The sequence below is a fragment of the Rhipicephalus microplus genome, chromosome 5 (assembly GCF_043290135.1).
Source record: "Rhipicephalus microplus isolate Deutch F79 chromosome 5, USDA_Rmic, whole genome shotgun sequence".
Taxonomy (NCBI): domain Eukaryota; kingdom Metazoa; phylum Arthropoda; class Arachnida; order Ixodida; family Ixodidae; genus Rhipicephalus; species Rhipicephalus microplus.
In genome coordinates, this window is record NC_134704.1 from 98,816,870 (window position 1) to 98,835,890 (window position 19,021).

At 43.5% G+C, this 19,021-nt stretch overlaps 1 protein-coding gene across 1 annotated transcript in view; it reads right to left on the reverse strand.

Moving 5' to 3' along the window:
* LOC142817524 (uncharacterized) overlaps positions 1-19,021 on the reverse strand; it is a 95,007-nt gene that overhangs the window by 52,659 nt on the left and 23,327 nt on the right. Inside the window, exons 2-5 of the mRNA XM_075894553.1 lie at positions 7,785-7,982; positions 5,738-6,017; positions 5,142-5,301; positions 2,079-2,230 (exon numbers count right to left, since the gene is read on the reverse strand). Of these exons, the coding sequence (XP_075750668.1) occupies positions 2,079-2,230; positions 5,142-5,301; positions 5,738-6,017; positions 7,785-7,982 (790 nt within the window). The remainder of the gene's footprint in view (positions 1-2,078; positions 2,231-5,141; positions 5,302-5,737; positions 6,018-7,784; positions 7,983-19,021) is intronic.

Here is a 19,021-nt window from a genome sequence, read left to right on the forward strand (position 1 = left end):
CCGCTGTTGACGGGTATCTTAGGGGAAATATCATGTTTTCAGCATTACCAGCACAATAGCGCAATGAACGCGCGTCGGCACATCGTCACGACGCGGTGGAACGCGCTCTCATATCCCACGCGTATTTTGCCTCGCGGAGAGGAGGGTGTGGACGCTCGCTCTACCACCTTTATCTCGCGGTGGGGAGGATCGTACGTCTGGGCTGGACTTGGGATTTCACCGGAACGATTCTGTTGTAGTTACCGGGCGCACAATAATCACTGCAATTGTTGGACAGTCTCCATTTGCCAAAAGAGCGCGCTTTCAGGGCACAGCCAAGTAACAGCTAAAACGCTTATTTGCGATCATCTGTACTTGTAAGTAGGTTTCGTGCGTCATCTGTGCGCGGGGCACTCTTCAATGTGCTTGTCATTCTGCGCGTGTCCTTCCGATTTATAACTATCACGTTCATTTCTTCGTCTTAGCGGTGAAGCTATGACTTTTATTCGAAACAAAACCAAAATACAACAGTGAACAAAGCCACAAGTGCGTTTCAAGCCGCAAGCACGAAGACTCGGCAACCTTGTGTACTAACCATTATTCTCACCGTGGCTAAACAGCCGCAGTTCCAGAATCCCCTCTAAGTACTTCTAGTAAAATCTATGACGCCAAAGGCCATGGTGTCAATAGGGTCGTGTTAGGGAGCGGTAACGATGCAGTGGTGGCGCCGTCTTGTTTTAATTAAACAAACAAGCTGCGTAAAATGGTCCTTAGTTCTGGTGCCAGCTTTAAGTTGAACTCTTTCTTCTTTATATATTTTATCACCGATTTTAATAGCCCCGCCGCGGTGGTCTAGTGGCTAAGGTACTCGGCTGCTGACCCGCAGGTCACGTGATCAAATCCCGGCTGCAGCAGCTGCATTTCCGATGGAGGCGGAAATGTTGTTGGCCCGTGTACTCAGATTTGTGTGCACGTTAAAGAACCCCAGGTGATCGAAATTTCCGGAGCCCTCCACTACAGCGTCTCTCATAATCATATCGTGTTTTAGGGAAGGTAAATCCCAAAAATCAATCGATCAATCATATCAATCAACTGATTTTAATAATAATAATAATAATAATAATAATAATAATAATAATAAGAAGAAGAAGAAGAAGAAGAAGAAGAAGAAGAAGAAGAATGTGGGGTCTAATCTCCCAAAAGCAAGATACGATTATGAGAGACACTGTAGTTCTGGCGTCCGGAAATTGCGACCACCTGGGATTCTTTAACGTCCACCCAAATTTGAGCCTACAGCACTTTCACCTCCATCAACAGTGCTGCTGCAGAAGAGCTGGATTTGATGACGCGACCTGCGGATCAGCAGCCGAGTCTCTGAAACGACAAGACCACCGTGGCGGGGTTGTCCCTAACTTTGATAACCGCATCTCGTAAGAACAATTATTGTGATATGAATAGCCTGTTAATTACTATTGATACGTAAGATCAGTTGAAGACAAAGGTTCTAAAGTTGACAACTTCTACTGACGTTCTAAAGCTTCTAATCTTTGATTCTAATCTAATCTTCTAATCTTTGAAGTAAATCTTTGATTAGGTCACCATTTACTGGACAGTTTGCAACGATCGTTGTATTTTCTAAGAAATACTGATCCCCAGTATAGTAACCCCATAATTGTTTACAAACCCTGGTCTAACATGTATTTGTATCGGTATCGTTGCTCAGAATGAAGTCACATGAGAAATTATGCGGGATTAGCGTTCAAAATACGCCACCTGATAATGAGTACGCTGAAAGGGAGAACTCTAAAAAATAAACCACTTTCCAAGCATGGCCACCTGCATTGAACGCACACTGCCATACATAGGCACACGTATAAAACTAGCCGCAGTAGCCTTTCCTCTATTACTTTTTGCATTTTGCGTGATATATGACATTGTTTACGTCGCTTTCACTCTAAATCTTTGTTACTGACCGCTCGCCAAAAGAATACGGAACAACAGCAACAAAAAAAAAAAGGCTATACAGGATATGCTTCACGGAAAAAAATGGTGTTGATTTCGATATTGATTACGCTAAGTGACAGTTCACATTTACTTACAGAAAAAATTTGTCACTTCCTCGGGGGCAATCATGAACGCCACGTTGATCGCCATAATTGAGCCTAGTAAGATGATCACCATCAAGTAGCAGCCAATCAAATCGCAAAACGGCACGGCAACACGGAACGTTCCGGTCTTGGTCTCTTCTTCCCTGCGGTTGAAGTTACAGGTTAATTGGTTGTGCTAGTACAGTAATTGTTATTAAATGCAAAGCAATTATTTGTGAACTTCGGCGTCTTTTAGCGTATATATGTATCCGTATATATATCTACCCGCTTACGTTTGGGTGCTCTCATGGTCATCCCTTTGACTTGACGTGGACTAAAATTAGCATGGGAGAGTAAGATGGTTAGACGAATATGACGCACTAGTTAAAACACGAATAATGTCACATTCTCGTTGAACGCGTCACCAAACACTTGCCGCCAGACAGAGACATGTACCTACGAACGAGTATGTGCCGCTGGTATGCGAGTATGCACCACAGGTGATTGACAGTATCTACCGAGGAACGACGAGAACGCACATGGGCGATTTCGACGCGCGAGTGTTACGAAATACCTGATATCGGTAGCCTCGACCCAACGACTGCAAAGAATAAATGTCAGGGTCCCAGCTAGAATCGAACCAAATCATTCTGCGTGAAAATTAAGCATTCTACCACAGAGCTATGCCAGGTTTTGCAGCGACTTTTCAAATTGACGCTTATCTTCGTGAAACGTCAATAGTGATCGCAGTGCTGCCTATTGAATTTTATAAACACTACGTAGGTACTCCTTTAATAGAGCCGTCACGTCGCGTTAACGTCGATTGTGGTTAGGTGACATGCGCTGAAGTTCATTTATGTAGCAGTGTCCAGGGCCAGCATCCTCGTGATCATCAGCGCTTCATATTAGCTTCTGGTGTTGCTAATAGGCATGATCCTAATGGGATCGTTGCACAAGTGCGAACAACTGGTTATATAAACATCTGCAGCTCTTCAACATACATGTGTGCATGCGACATATGTAAATATATTCAGCGCCATTTCATCACTTGTCGCTCAACAAAAAGGTGTCGACACGCTTATCTTCCCTCTGCATGCTTCACGTAACGTCGATTCCTAAGTTACGTGGGGTCTGCGCAAATTTATTTATTTATTTATTATTTATTTATTTATTTATTCATTTATTTATTTAGTCTATATTTCAATATTACTGTCAAGCTGCTGTTGATGCTCGTTACATTGAGGGTACAAATAAATACTAACAAAGCAAACCTCCAGCTATAGTAAAGTGAAGACGTGATAATTTCAATGCATATGCGACAATCTTTCGAACTAGCAAACATCACCTGCATTTGCCACAAAACTTGGCAACACATTCCAAAATTAATTCGCAGCTGATTATCACAAAAGGGCAACCAGACACAGCACTAGAGCTAAGTATGGTTGCAAAACACAATTGTTAATAAAACACGTCTTTTCGTTTACCTAGCTGTTTTATGTGCTCGTTTTATTATTTTTTTTCGTTGTCTGTGCAGTATCCTGAAACACACACACACACACACATATCACACTTTCAATCAGTTAATTCGCCCACCAGCGGTAATTTGTGCGTACGAAGCTAGTGGAATGACGTTGAACTTTCTGCTAATATTGTCTTCAGGTTGCAGTGAGGAAAGCTCCACAACACCGAAGTATTTTATTATTGGACTAATATAATTTTAGTAATTCACCATGTTTGTGTCTCGCATACTTGGATGAAATGTTTACCCCAAGAAAAGAAATATCTGGTCAGATTTTCAGCGAACATATTGTATCACATTGTTTGATGAAATGTTTGTCCCGAAAAAAGAAATATCTGGTCCGAGTTTCAGCGGAAATACTGTATGTTCGGATGCCACGCCGAATTTTGCGCCAGAGAGACTCCTAAAGACTTACATCGCTGATGTTGTTCTAACAAATTACGCAAGAGTGAAAATGCACAACGTTTGTTTCTTCAGTCGATGATGATAATTGATAAGTGTGATTTAACGCCCCGAAACCAACATGATAGACGCTGCAGTGGAAGGTTCCGGAAATTTAAATCACCTGGGGTTCCGTGCACCCAAATCTGAATACCCGGGCCCATAGCATTTTTGCCTCCATCGAAAATGCAGCCGCCACAGCCGGGAATCAATCCTGCGTCCTGCGGGTCAGCAGTCGAGTACCTTAGCAACTAGACCACCACGGCATGACTGTTTCTTCAGTCATATGTGTGTAGTTGAATTTATTATAGTTCACTTTGACACCCTGTAACTCAAGCCATTGGGTCAATTTTCTCAAGCAACTACTGATTTTGTCCTAATTATCCGCCGCGGTGGTTTAGTAGCTAACGTACTTGGCTGCAGGCCCGCAGGCTTCGGGATCGAATCCCAGCTGCGGCAGCTACATTTCTGATGGAGGCAGAAATGTTGTAGGCCCGTGTGCTCAGATTTGGGTGCACGTTAAAGAACCCCTGGTGGTCGAAATTCCCGGAGCCCTTCACTACGGCGTCTCTCGTAATCATATGGTGGTTTTGGGACGTTAAACCCCACATATCTATCTATTCTGTCTTGATTGTGCACGCTTTTTACCGTTGCGTTGAATTGGGCAGTCACCTGCAAAAAGTTTCATTCTCATGAGGTATTACATTATTATGAAGATATCGTCGATGTATATAAAAACTACCAGAGCACACATAAACTGATTCCTGTGGAACACCTGAAAATACAGTGAACTCTACGAACTGACCTTAGAACGTATTGTCTGTTTTCGATCGCCTAAGCATTAGTTTAGCCAGATCACCAACTTTGATTAATTTCACGAAGTTTAATGATTAGCCTACCAACCTATTATGAAGCAATATATATATATATATATATATATATATATATATATATATATATATATATATATATATATATATATATATATATATATATATATATATATATATATATATATATATATATATATATATATATATATATATAGAGAGAGAGAGAGAGAGAGAGAGAGAGAGGGAGGGAGAGAGAGGGAGAGAGAGAGAGAAAGCACTCACTCTTCCGGTGACTCCTCAGGCTTGAGAATAGAAGACTCCTCCGGAGACTCAGCAGGGATCTTTTCGACCTGCACACTAGGCGGAACCTGGGTATCTGCATCGGGCACTGAGAATGGCAGAACCAGTGGTGGTGGTGTTTCTGGGGCCTCTAGAGGTGCATCTGGAATGAATGGCCAGAAAAGGCATTTTGGCTATCTATCTATCTATCTATCTATCTATCTATCTATCTATCTATCTATCTATCTATCTATCTATCTATCTATCTATCTATCTATTTATCTATCTATCTATCTATCTATCTATCTGTCTATCTATCTATCTATCTATCTATCTATCTATCTATCTATCTCACTCTGTTTCGTTTCGTAACATTTGTATTTGCCAATAGTTTGTGTCGCACATCGCTTATCTATGATTTATAGGATATTCACTTGGAGACAGCAATCATTGTTTTTGCATACTATCAGGGTACCTTGTTACATGGTTGGCTAGGCGGGTCGTGCTTGTGATGGCGGTGTGCATGGCGTCTGGTTATCACCGCTAACACTTTTTTCTTTGCTATGCGTTAGTGATATATGTATCAGGAAAGCTCAGACCATCTTTCCTCTTCTTCGATTTCTTCTTTTTCTTCTGCTTGTCCAGATCAACACTCGACCTCCTTCCGCCAACGGGTAGCAGCTCCCGGAACATCCAAGCAGGAACCATGGGCTCTTTAGGTAGCTGGGCCTTGTTCAAAGCTTCGACTGCTGCGTTTGCCGCGGCGGCTGCAACTTCTTCGTCTCGAAGCCGTTGCTGATTTCTGACGTCCGGCGACGTCCCGTCGATTCGCTCGCGCACGTGGTTCATCAGCAGCACCATCAGCATGGACGCTACATCCTGTGAAAGCGAGCTGTTAACTAACGCGACACCTGGCGCAACTTTTTGAAGGTAAGCGTGAATACATTAAAAGCTCAATATTTCGACCTACCACTCCTCAGCCAAGATTGCAAAAGTGCGATAATCTAGACACGTTTTTTGGTCCTGGCCAGCCTATTATTGTTTGTATTGCATTATTTTGTTTGTAGTATTTTGTGACATAAAAGTCAAAGCAAGTTTTAAAGCTCAAGCTTCCTGGCTTAAGGCTTCGGACTTCCCCGAGGAGTTTATCGCTTTCGTTGCTGAGACTATCCTGCGGAATAATAAGGCAGAGCAGAGGCAGCGACAGAATCCGAGCAACATAGATACAGAACGTGAAAGGATAGTCGTGATTCCATACAAACACCAGATATCACACAGGCTTAAGAAAATCGGAAAACGTGTTGCAGTTCGTGTCCTGCTCTCGGCACCGTTTAAATTATTAAGCCTCACCAAATCTACAAACCCCCTGAAAACGCAGTCATCAACGGAATGCAGAGTTCAACATAGAAACAGGTATGCGGCATGCTCCCGGGAAGTTGTCTATAGGACCCCCCTTTCATGGGGTGCTTGTTATGTCGGAACGACCGGAAAGTGTCTGAATGATCGGCTGAGAGAACACGCTAACATTGTTATAAACGGGAAAGATGGTTTTCTTGCTCAGCACTGCACTGAGTGCAATTGTGTGCCCCTTTTCAAGGACACAGCGACGCTGTGGAGCACAACGATGAGCGCACCCCAGTGATTGTCGAGGCCGCGCAGATGGCACATGAACAGGTGCATTGCATTAGCAAGCCCTCCGTGGCTCTGTCCGAGAAGGAACTAAGGTTCCTCGAAGGTTTCGGTGCGCGCAAGTAGTTTTATTATCTTTACTTTTCTGTTTCATTTCCTTATAGATTTTTCTTTGCCGTTTTCTGTGCTTTTGTTTTTGTTTTTCTTTTACTCATGTTCTGCTCTTTGTGCCATATGGTTTTTGTCACAAGGGTACTGCCTCCTCTATATATTTTCGCGCTCTGCGCAATAAACTCAGTTGGAAGTTAGCGCTCGTGTCTTTCGAGTCCTTCTTGTCTCTGTGTCGTCGTTTCGTTCTCGTGCTACAACTATCGTCAAAGTCACAGCGACGTTACACGGTTACGCTGAACGACGAGAAATTATTTTTTTTATTGGAGACCTTTACGTACTTTTGATGACTACGCAATTTTATTCCTCCTTTATGGCTCGCTATGGGCTCAAGAAAATGAAATCAACAGTAAATATTGCACGCTATTTGTCGCGTCAAGCCAATCAAAAGTGAATGACCTCTTTCACCACGTCACATGACACGACGCCACTTCCCATAACAAAAATAGCCGTTGTGTGTCGTCGTAGCCTGAAGTCAAACTAGTTTGTCCTGTGAAGTAAAATTATAACAATGTCGATTTCGGCCTTTCCATTTGCACAACAATATCAGCGCATTCCACAGCAGCAAAAGAACCGAAGAACGATACATGTTCCAAGAGTGTTGCACGACCCCTTTAATACTTGCAGTTAGAATGTAAACTACTCAGCAGGACTACTCTGTATGGATCTGTTTCATCTGCACCACTGTATCTTTCTTTCTTAAGGGAGGGCATGGAGTGTATTTGTATTCATTGGCTTTAAACTGGCTTTAAACCAACCTTAAAGAAACTTTGCCATATATTTTTTTTCTTTTCAATGCTTTCTAGTTCAACTAGTGTGGCGCGCAACCAGCGTGTCAAACCGACTTACTTGCGCTATTCCGGGTCTTGGAGTAGGAGGGTAAGGTGGAAGTGGTGGATTGGGAGGCGCTGGCGGTGGAGGCGAGGTGATGACGATTGGTCCGCCTTGACTGCCTCCACCTGCCTGGCCCATGGGCATCGGCACAGACACAGGAATCGGAATGGAGACGAGTGTGTTTCCACCACCTCCTCCTGCGGCTCCAGGAACCTGCACTCATCAAGTTTACGCAGTAAAAACAATCACTGGCAGCAGAGCTACAAGTGGTACTAGTATGAATGCGACCATTGAACTACCCTTATTACTAACACGCCATATAATTTCCTACTTGCGTCTGTTGCACCCCATATTGCGCTATTCTAGCGAAAGTTTTGTATGGCTAGGTAAAATGATACACTGTTCCCAACGATAAATGGCCTCCAATAGACATGCCGTCAGTTTCGTTGTTCTCTACGTCGCACCGAAGCGCCCGCGCCATAAAATGGACCGCCAGTCACGCCGTTCACCCTTCACGGCCATTCATGCCGCTGAGCCCGCGCACAGCAAATGCAGCGTGGATAGTACGAACGTACGATCTAGAATGCAGCTGATGTGCGCGGGCATGGATCGTGCGAGGGCGTGGATCGCACGAACTCCGAACAGCAAAGAACCTTCGAAGAGCAGCGTCAAGAACACATCCGTAAGAGTATTCATGTTCGCCGGGCCGAGGCAGAAGTCCGTGTACAAGAACAGGCCCGGGTTGCGAAGCGCTAGCCACAACGGCGCAACGACAATCCGGCCGCCTTCCTAACCGAATGCAAGTGACAACGAAAGGCCGAGGAAGCAGGGCTGCGGGCAGAAAAGCGTCAACGTGATAATGTCGGGAACTGATTGCCGGGGCCGAAGCGTGCCTTCGGCAGGATTTTCTCAAGCAGTACTTTATTTATATTATTTCATTTATTTATTTCTATTACCCTCAGGGCCCATAAAGGCGTTACACAGGAGTTGGGTAATACAACAAAAATGCAGTATATATGGAACGTAAAAATACAAGTCAGTGAGAATACATGTTTAACAACAAAAAGTTGTCTAAAGCACATAACATAATCTGTCAGTGCAGTTTTGAATGATGATGAGTCTTCAATGCAGGAGATGAAGGAGGGAAAGCGGTTCAACTCGGCACTGGTTTTTGGCAGAAAGGAGTCGGAAAAAACATTAGTGCGACAGGGAGGAAAGAAACCTTTATGCTCATAATCAAGACGTGGCAATATGTATGACGATTGTGATATGAACTCCTGTTTGATTGAATTGTTAAAGTGAATAATTTTTGAAAAAGACATATACGAGAAATTTTTCTTCTCAGCTGCAACTTAAGTAGACCGAGATCCGATTTCATTAAACAAACGCTAGCTGTGCTGGAATAGTTTGACATATTGAAACGTGCTGATTGATTTTGAACGAACTCAACAATGGTTTTAGTGTTTTTAAACCGGGGTCCAAAACAGAAGACGCATACTCAAGTTTAGATCAAATGAGTGTGTTGTGAAGTATCAATTTTAAATGGCATGGGCCATTAGAAAAGTTTCTGCCTATGTACCCGAGTGATTTATTGGCATTGTTAGTGATCTATTGATTGTGTGTATGTCACGAAAGGTTATTCATTATGGGAATTCCGGGATACTTATACGAGGTTACGTATTCAAGGTTGATGTTATTGATAGGATAGCTGAGAGGAATGAATGCATCAGAACGATGTGAAACAGTCATAATTTTGCATTTTGTGGGATTTAATTATATTAGCCATGGTGAGCACCACTTTGATATGTTATCTAGATCAGAACGAAGAACGAGGTTATCATGCAGACTAGTTATTTCACGGTATGCGACACAATCGTCAGTGAAAAGTTTATTGGAAATATTATTAACGGTAGGTAAGTCATTATTATATATTAGAAATAGCAAGGGAACCAAAACATAGCTTTGAGGAACGCCAGACTTAACGTCACAGTGGGAGGATACGGCAGCATTAGCGGTTACAAATTGAGTACGGTCAGTTAGAAAACATTTTCTCCACTTCAAGATGCTAGGGTCAATATTAAGAGTTGGGAGTTTAAGAAGCATTAAGCGGTGAGACACCTTTTCAAAAGGTGTTAGCGAATCTTTAGCTTCAGCTGCAGCTTGCGCAGCCACCTGCGGCCGCATGTTCAAGCTTCGCCGGTTTTACAATCTGTACGGAGTGCTTAGATGGTGATTTTCGTTGATTACATGATGACCTCATCTCTTTCCTTTGTACGCATCGTCACGCAATCCGCACCGACATACGGGTACCGTTCCCTTTTGTAGGACTTTCACTTTCTGTTGCAACCTACTAAATTGCAACTTACTTCCTGCTCTAAGTCAATATTACCGTTCATGAACGTTTTCAGACCTCTTCCACTATCAATAACTATTCAGTTTAGCTTAGGTGTTTTTGTGGTTGTTTTTTATTGTTCGTGTACATTCGGGGTTTCATATCATTACACTCTGCAATGATTCTGTCATAAGGACATCACAAAAGAAATCAGATGAAATCTGCTGGATACTGAAGGCACGTTCCCACTTGGCCTTCATAGGAATGAAATCGAAATTCACTAGCTTCACCCCCTAAGCGGCCGGAAAACCACTCCATGCGGCCGGAATGAAAAAAATCGGTCCGAGACCGATTTGCCGCCACACGAAAACGCATGCTCTATCCGCTTCATGGCTTTGGCTGCAGTAGCTCAAACCACGTGATCTAAAGAGCCAGCCGCAGATTCAACATGTCGACGAAGGCGTCGGTGGTGGCTCGCATCGGCTCAAATCGAAAACTACCTGTGCAGCACGATGAAATCTGATGGCCTATAAGAGGACGTTCATTGAGAGTCTGCTATGAATAACGATTGCTGACAATTCTGGTATCAGACGGTGAAGCAGCAGCAAGTCATCTTGCCCCAACGTGTCTTGCTTTTGTGTACAGCTGGTTGAATCCACCACCGCTGCAGCCGGTGCAATCGCTCGTGTCGTTTCTGCTAGCGCATCTCCCGAAAGAACGTTTTGAAAAGGTGCGTGCTGTTTCTTTTCAGAACTATGCATGAGTAACTAGAATTCGGTACAAAATTTAGTGCTCAGAAAGCAGGCAAACTGAATTATTCATAAAAGTAGCGACAGCAGAGGTGGCCGTATCCCCTAGGAACAGAACGAGTCTGAACATTTTAGACGTGTGTGGTGATGACTTTCCGGCAGCTCTGGCGTTTTCATTTTCACCTAACTTCTCAAGTATAAAAGTGCCCTCAGTGCCGATGTCTTGATCTCCATATTTTCCGTGTATAATATGTCCTCCTTGCTTATTCATCGTATAAATATAAATAGGACTATCAACCCAGAAATATAAAGCGTTGAGTTGATCTGAGGCCGGAGGGGTGGCGCAAATAAGAAAGAAGAATGGACAGAAAAGGGGCGAAAGAGAAAAAAAGGCACTGGCAGCCGATTGGTGCCTTGTAAGTGAACAAACTTTTTGGAAGCTCTATCTGACGCCCGGGCGTACCCAACCGAGACTGGACGATATAACGACGACAACACAGGTGCGTGCCTCATTAAGAACAGCGCTCTTTGATAATCCCTGAAACAAAATGGTAAGAACAGCTGTGCAAAATTTAAGGAAACAAGATACGTTTTGGTGTATCCATGTCTGTCCACGAGTCCTTGAATATTGCACTGGCCTTCTCAAGGCACTTTGTACAACCTAACAGCCCACCAGTACCACCCTGCAATATATTTCGAAAATACATGAAAACACTGCCAATCAGTAGAGGCTCTTCTGAACATGTGAGCTTGCCCCGCCACGGTGGTATAGTGGCTAAGGTACTCGGCTGCTGACCCGCAGGTCGCGGGATCAAATCCCGGCTGTGGAGGCTGCATTTCCGATGAAGGCGGAAATGGTGTAGACCCGTGTACTCAGATTTGGGTGCACGTTAAAGAAACCCAGGTGGTCGAAATTTCCGGAGCCCTTCACTACGGCGTCTCTCATAATCATATGGTGGTTTTGGGACGTTAAACCCCACAGATCAAGATTAAGAACATGTGAGCCAAATACTTTAGTACTGCACGCTGCAGGGGCTATACCATTGCTTTCCAAAGAAAGTCAGGAATGCATCACTCTTCTCTCAGTGGTTCTTGAGTTGCCTAGTTACCAAGGAGCAGCATCACTTTTTGTAGTCTGTTGAATTACAAAGTAGCGATACTAGCACCCTTATGGTCTCACCTACAGTGGGCCAACACGTCCCCAGAAAAAAAAAGAGATAGCTCTCAAGGCGAACGTGTGCAATGACGTCACTTTTTGTTCCTTTTCCCCCCACATCTTAGCACAATGGCTATTGAGTTTGAAGAAGGGAAGAGGTATTGTTTATTACTTTGCGACTAGTTCGTTTCATATCACATACGTCGCTTCAAATAAAACGGATCGTCGGAACGCTAACGGTAAAATGTTTTCGCGGAATCACACTGCATGCTCGAAAATTGCGCGCTGCTTGAGTTTCACTGGGCTGGCTGGCTGTATGTAAAGCTGCGTTTAGCACCAACTTAGGAAACCGATTGGCCGTAGTTATTGTGTATGCATAACGAGTTTACAATCACAATATTTGTGTTTCCCTAAAACGTCCACCCACGTGGCTTAATAATTCACTACAGGGGAAATAAAAAAGTGCCTTCGAGTAGTTAGAGCCTGCGTAAAGGTTTCATATTTTCAGACTGAAACACGTCTACTACATCTCGACTAGTACTAATGCCTTTACTACTGGTGTTGAAGACTGCTAACTTCGCGAAGCATGGGGCACTCTTTGGTTACAACAAGTTCTTACGTTCGTGAAACTCATATATCATTACCGTAGGGCAATAATAATGAAAACTAAAAGACAATTATTGAGAAAAGTACTCACTGGTAATGGGTCTAGAAAAAAAAAAACAAGCCCTTCAAGTTCCTCTTCTTTGCTTCTGCTTAGAGCAATGTGTTGCAGCAAGAAAAAGTGTTTAAACTTTGCTGGCCTCCATACAAACGCGCTACATAACTCACTATATTTGTTTCTATTGAACTTAGCATACACGTAGGGGGCTAAAACCAACAGCATTCCAGGGCGCATTGTTCTAAAAAGCCTCCGCAATAAATTCGAGTGTTGACGTCAACGCTTAACGCACATCGAAACAATTCTTAAGAAAAAATATCCTGGCTTAAACGTTTGTAGGAGCCGTTAAAAACACTTGACTTCATAATTAGTGGTGGAAGCAGGATGATGAAAATTAATGTGCAACCAGTGTCAAGTACAAAGTCTATCCTGCATTTCCGAGTGGTGGTTTCGTCGCCTTTAATGTTATGCGGTGACAGGATCGACTTACGAAAATCGAAAAATCCTACAGCTTTGCCTATAGGAGTTGAAGGCGATAGCCATATCCTCTTCATAGAGTGCACTTCAAACACTTAGTGCATTGAAACCTTTTCGAACTTGCTATGCACCTACTACGTGGCCTCAAGGGAATAGGTGTAGTAGCGTGTGTGCTTCTTGTAGTTGGTCACCAGCTTCAAAGCGCAGAGTCATTATGATAATCACATGTTCTGGCACCAGATGGCAATGGGCGCTTGTAACATGCATTATTACTGCAATAGTTCATGTTGTACACTAGAGCATGTATACAGGACGCTTGTGTTTGTAAAGCATGGAAGTTACTTTCCCTGCATTTCGGAGCAAAGAAAGATATTTTCATTGTATTCACAGCAAAGACGTGGCTGTGTGGTATTGATACGTGGGTTTTGAACATCCTAAAACCGCCATGTCATTATGAGAGACGCCCTAGTGGATGGCTCCGGAAATTTCGACTACCTGAGGTTCTCCATTGTGCACCCAAATCTTAGCGCACGGGCCTACAGCATTTTCGCCTCCATCAAAAGTGCAGCCGCCGCATCCTGGAAGCGACCCCGCGATGTGGGGTGAGCAGCCGAGTATCTTAGCCACTATACCACCGTGGCGGGGCGTGGCTGTGTGGTAGATCACCCGGTTGCCACACAAACTACCTGGGTTTGATTCCCACTCTGACACAGAATTTTGTTATTATTTATCTGCATCTTTCTCAGTTTTTCGATCGCTCATAAGATGATGATTTTTCGCTCACAACCAGCAACGTCGGGACGTCAGCGATATGAGCTCTTTAACGCGGTCGAGTCAAAACTTCGGCTAAAGTGCATAAGCAGAGCGCTTGTTCTTTACCATAATAGCCTGCGCTACATTTATACCTGAAACATCGGTTGACTATCGGGAGGCAAGTTTTCTGCTCCAGCAAACGGATCATCACCGGCACATGTGCATAAAGCATCTGTGTGGTGAGCCCTTGGTGCTTGCTTCCTGGTGGTGGCTTTAGTCGCCGTCACGTGACCCACGATGTACTCGGCACGTGGTGACACCGGCTGATGCACGGGTGTGGAAGCGAGGGAGAGGACGTCCGACTGGGGAGATCCTGTGCGAGTACAACGTTAAAGGAAATGAAACTGGAGCTATTGTCATGGTGCACAAACACAAAAAGAATATAAAAATGCAAGAGAGTTTCGAAAATTTGTTTAGAAAACGCACAAGTAACTTTGATGAATTCAGTTTAGATTCGAATTCATTCGAACTGCCCGGTTTTTGCAGATTTGGGTGCACGTTAAAGAACCCCAGGTGGTCGAAATTTCTGGAGTTCTCCACTACGGCGTCTCTCATAATCATATGGTGGTTTTGGGACGTTAAACCCTACATATCAATCAATCAATTATCAATGCCCGGTTGCTTCTGAAACATTATCGTAAATGTTGCTAAAAATTTTCTATACTTTCAAGAAAAATCAATAACCCCTTCTACACCCTTGGACTCACACCCTGAAATATACATAGCCCCTTGCCACATGTCATGTGCCACTGAGCCCTAAACTTAGGCTGTGTAACCTCGCATCCCGTACAAGGATGCTTTTCTAATGGCACTGCCAGATTCATTTCGAAGTGAAGTGAGCATTTTCTGTGTGCGACGAAATCCGCATAGAAGACACAACATGTTCCCTTCTAATGAGAACGCACCATACCGGCTGTTCATTAAAGCAGCGAAAATACACATTGAATGTCAACATAGCTGTCCCGATGAAAGCAGCTATCCTCGACACATTGTTCTTAAACATACTGATCTATTAGATCGAGGCAGTTCGAAGCGACCGCTATGGAGCAGTAACATGGGGACTTACAAAGATGGTTCAGCTTAAATTAGGGACGATGAAGCGAGCGATTGAAAGGAAAATGAAAATGGTAGGTGTAACGTTAAGAGACAAGAAGAGAGCAGAGTGGATTAGGGAAGAAACCGAAGTTGGATATCACAGTTGAAATCAAGAATAGGAAATGGACATAGACCTGGCATGTAGCGCGTAGACAGGATAACCGCTGGTTTTATGAGGTAACTTGCTGGACTCCTAGAGAAGGCAGGCGGGTTAGGAGAGGCAGAGAGTGAAGTGGGCAGATGAGATTAAGAAGTTTGTGGGTATAGAGTGGTAGCAGCAAGCACATGACCAAGATGAGTGGCGATACATGGGAGAGGCCTTTGTCCTGCAGTGGACATAGTCAGGCGGATGTAGAATATATATATATATATATATATATATATATATATATATATATATATATATATATATATATATATATATATATATATATATATATATATATATATATATATATATATATATATATATATATCATGGCCCTATTACATGTGCTCACGACAGTAACAAAGGCGTCAGTGAAACTGCTAAGGACGAAACCCTTTATTTTGCAGACTCATGCCCATATAACCAAGGAACACTGAGTGCACAAGTAAGTGACACAAGATAAAACGAGGCGGCAAACAGGGTCAATGGTCGTCGCGCGTATACACTATGCATAATTTATTTTGGTTCTCGCGCACTTGCGTGTATCGATTTCACTACCCGTCGTCGTGCGCGAAATTTTATCACGTCCTTCTAAAACAGTCTCGTAGGTTCCCAAGCATTGCGGCATACCCTGCGCCGTGCGTCAGCGCCTTGAGTTTTGGTCACCGATACAGGGGCTGAACAAACGGAAACAAGTGCGCTTGACGAAATATGCTATTGCCTAGGCTTAGTGGGAGCATGCTTTGGAGGGCCACATGTACTAACCAAGAGCATTGCTCAGATTACAATTCAATCTACTATATATTGTTAGGCGCTAAAGCTTTCAGTGTTAAAAGTTAGATATAGGGGGCACACTGGTAATTAAGTTCCATCTATGTGCACGGTAGTGGAAGTAAAGCTCTAAGCAGCACAACATTGGCGAATCACTCAGGAATACTACCCGTGAATACTGCTAGTGTGCTGGAGCACACAAATCCTGTCTACAGATTATTTTCACTGACAGCTTCGATCTGGCTCTTAGAGCCGTTTTGTAGAACACTATAGAACATCAAGGCCACACATTTCAAGACGCCTCCCCGTGTTGCGGATGTCTCGAGACCACAACAAAGCAGCACCGAAACGTAGCGCGTACTTTCACCGATACTCTAGACTTTATATGCGGAAATGAAAGCGAAGAGAAAAAGAAAATAGGGCAGGGTTCAATTAGGGGGCTACATCTGCGTCACTAAGATTCGTCCCATTAAACGACCTCCCCACTGCGCTTAGAATAACATCAGCCAACCGTCTCGTTTGTTCTCCATAGTAGCCTGCAGCATTTTGTTAAGAGAGAGAGAATAAACGTTTATTTAGAAACAGTGTTCCGAGTGAGGCCCGGCGTCACCATAAGGTGGGTGGGTTCCCTATTCCAGGAACCCTCTGGATTCGACTGCTCTCTTGGCCTTGGAGACAAGTTGTCGCCGGTCAAGGCTGGCCACACTGACGTCAGTGTGACCTAAATTCACATATATATTCACTTCTAAATTCACATATAAACCCAAAAAAGTGGATGGAGGGAAGGCCGCTGTGATAGCCCAGTGGTTAGAGCATCGAACGCGTTATTTGAAGGTCGTAGGTTCGATTTCTGCTCACGGCTGGTTGTTTTTTCATCCACCTTCTTTCTTCTTATTTACATTCCATTGGTACTAATAACTTCCCCTATACTTTCCTTGGCATTACTGTCTGTTAGATCTCATTATTATTGTGTCAAAGCACAAAAAAAAACGAGCCCTTAGGTATGCACTTCTTTCCTTTATTCATTAACGAGGGTCTCGTACTGGCAGACTTGGTGTCATTAGGTTGTATACGAGGGACTAGTGATCAGCTGCCCGCTCGTAATAAGTTCACGTGCTACGTGACGCCACATATGCGCATAAAAGAATGTTTCACACTCGTCGCTTGGCTTATAGATGGCGCTGACTGACACTTCTACTTCTAAATTAACATATAAACCCAAAAAAGTGGATGGAGAGAAGGCCGCTGTGATGGCTCAGTGGTTAGAGCATCGAACGCGTTATTCGAAGGTTGTAGGTTCGGTTCCTGCTCATGGCTGGTTATTTTTTCACCCACTTTTCTTTCTTCTTATGTACATTCCATTGGTTCCAATAACTTCCCCTATACATTCCTTGGCATTACTGCTTGTTAGATCTCATTATTTTTGTGTCAAAACACAGAAAAAGGAGCCCTTAGGTATACTTTTCTTTCCCTTATATATATATATATATATATATAGGCAGGCATGGTGGCGAAAATGGCCGTAGCGTTGCAATAAGTCAAGTAGATCCTCCAAGAGAACGGTAACAACGGAAGTGTTTAATTCGACAGTTTCGGCCAGAGTCTGGCCTTCATCAGGAGTCATGGTACATTCTGTTTGCGCTCACATTTATAGTATTTTGGGTAAAAAATGAGAGGGAAGGAACGAAAAAAAAAAAAAAACAGAAAGAAAGAAAGAGTTTGAAAAACGAGAGAGGAAAGGATATCCAGAAAGTTCCAGGTTCCACTGTGCTTCGCGAGTGGCGTCGTCAGTGTGTATTTTCTTAGTATTGCGTTCAGTGCAGTTTGGTGGCGGTCCCTTTATTGTAGACGGGGCCTGGCTAAGGTAAGGGCTTGCGTGTCGCGAAAAATGCTTTTTTTATTATTATTTTTTATTTTTTATTTTTTAAAGACCGTCACTAATTCGGCGTCGGGGACAGCGTTCCGAGGCTCCAGGAAGTCGGCGCGGGAGAAAATGTTTCTTAAGGCGCTGTCTGTCGTTTTGAATGCTATTTTGCTCTGCGAATCCGCGTTTGGGGGTTTTAATTGTGTATGGGGTGGCCCTTCTATATGTCGGGCTTTGTTGTCGAAATGCGGGAAGGGTTTCCAAACTGCGAGAAAGGACGTTTGAAGTGATTGCTATTTTGTACTGGGAAACCGCGTTCGGGGCGTTTAGTTGTGTATGTGGATGTCGGGCTTTGTTGCCAAAATCGGGGAAGGGTTGCCAAAAGGCGAGAAGGGGCGTTTGAAGTGATTGCATTTTGTTCTGGGAATCCACGTTCGGGGCTTTTAGTTGTGCATGCGGTGACCCTTCGACAAGTCGGGCTTACAACTATTGTTCGGTTATTCAGAGAAATAGAAATAGACGACAGTGGTTCACTGAAACACGCAAAGATATTTGTAGTTGTCCAGTCCTCGTCGCCGCCACAGTGCCGCGAAATCTTGAACTGTTATGATTACAATTATAAACTTACATATACACACATACACCCCCATACATATGCGCATATGCATAAGTACATATACACATATAAATGCATATGTATATATTATAGTGCTTTGATTGCTGCAAGTGTACCCGGACTTTCATTTATGCCTTTTTCGAGGGTGTTAAATCGGTGTATGAGGTATGATTCACGTTGTTCACGTTCCCGGTTTGATTTAAATCCTGTTTCTAAAAGTGTGACTGACAATTTGTCGAAGGAGTGGCCGGGAAGGTTAAGGTGTTTTGATAGAGGTAGATTCGGCGCTGATTTCGCGTGGGCTCTGTGATTATTGAAACGAATCCTAAAGGGTGTTTCCGTTTGTCCGATGTATTGCATGCCGCACACGTTGCATTCAAGTAGATATACCACATTAGGGGAATCGCATGTTAGATTTCCTCGTATGTTAATTGAAAAGTTGGATTGTGTGCTGCTTGCCTTGCTTGTATCTCGCATCGCTTTGCATACAAAACATCGAGGCTTCAGACAAGGTCGGCATGAACTGTCGGAAGTTGAAGTATTGATTTGGGAGTTTACAAGTGTGTCTTT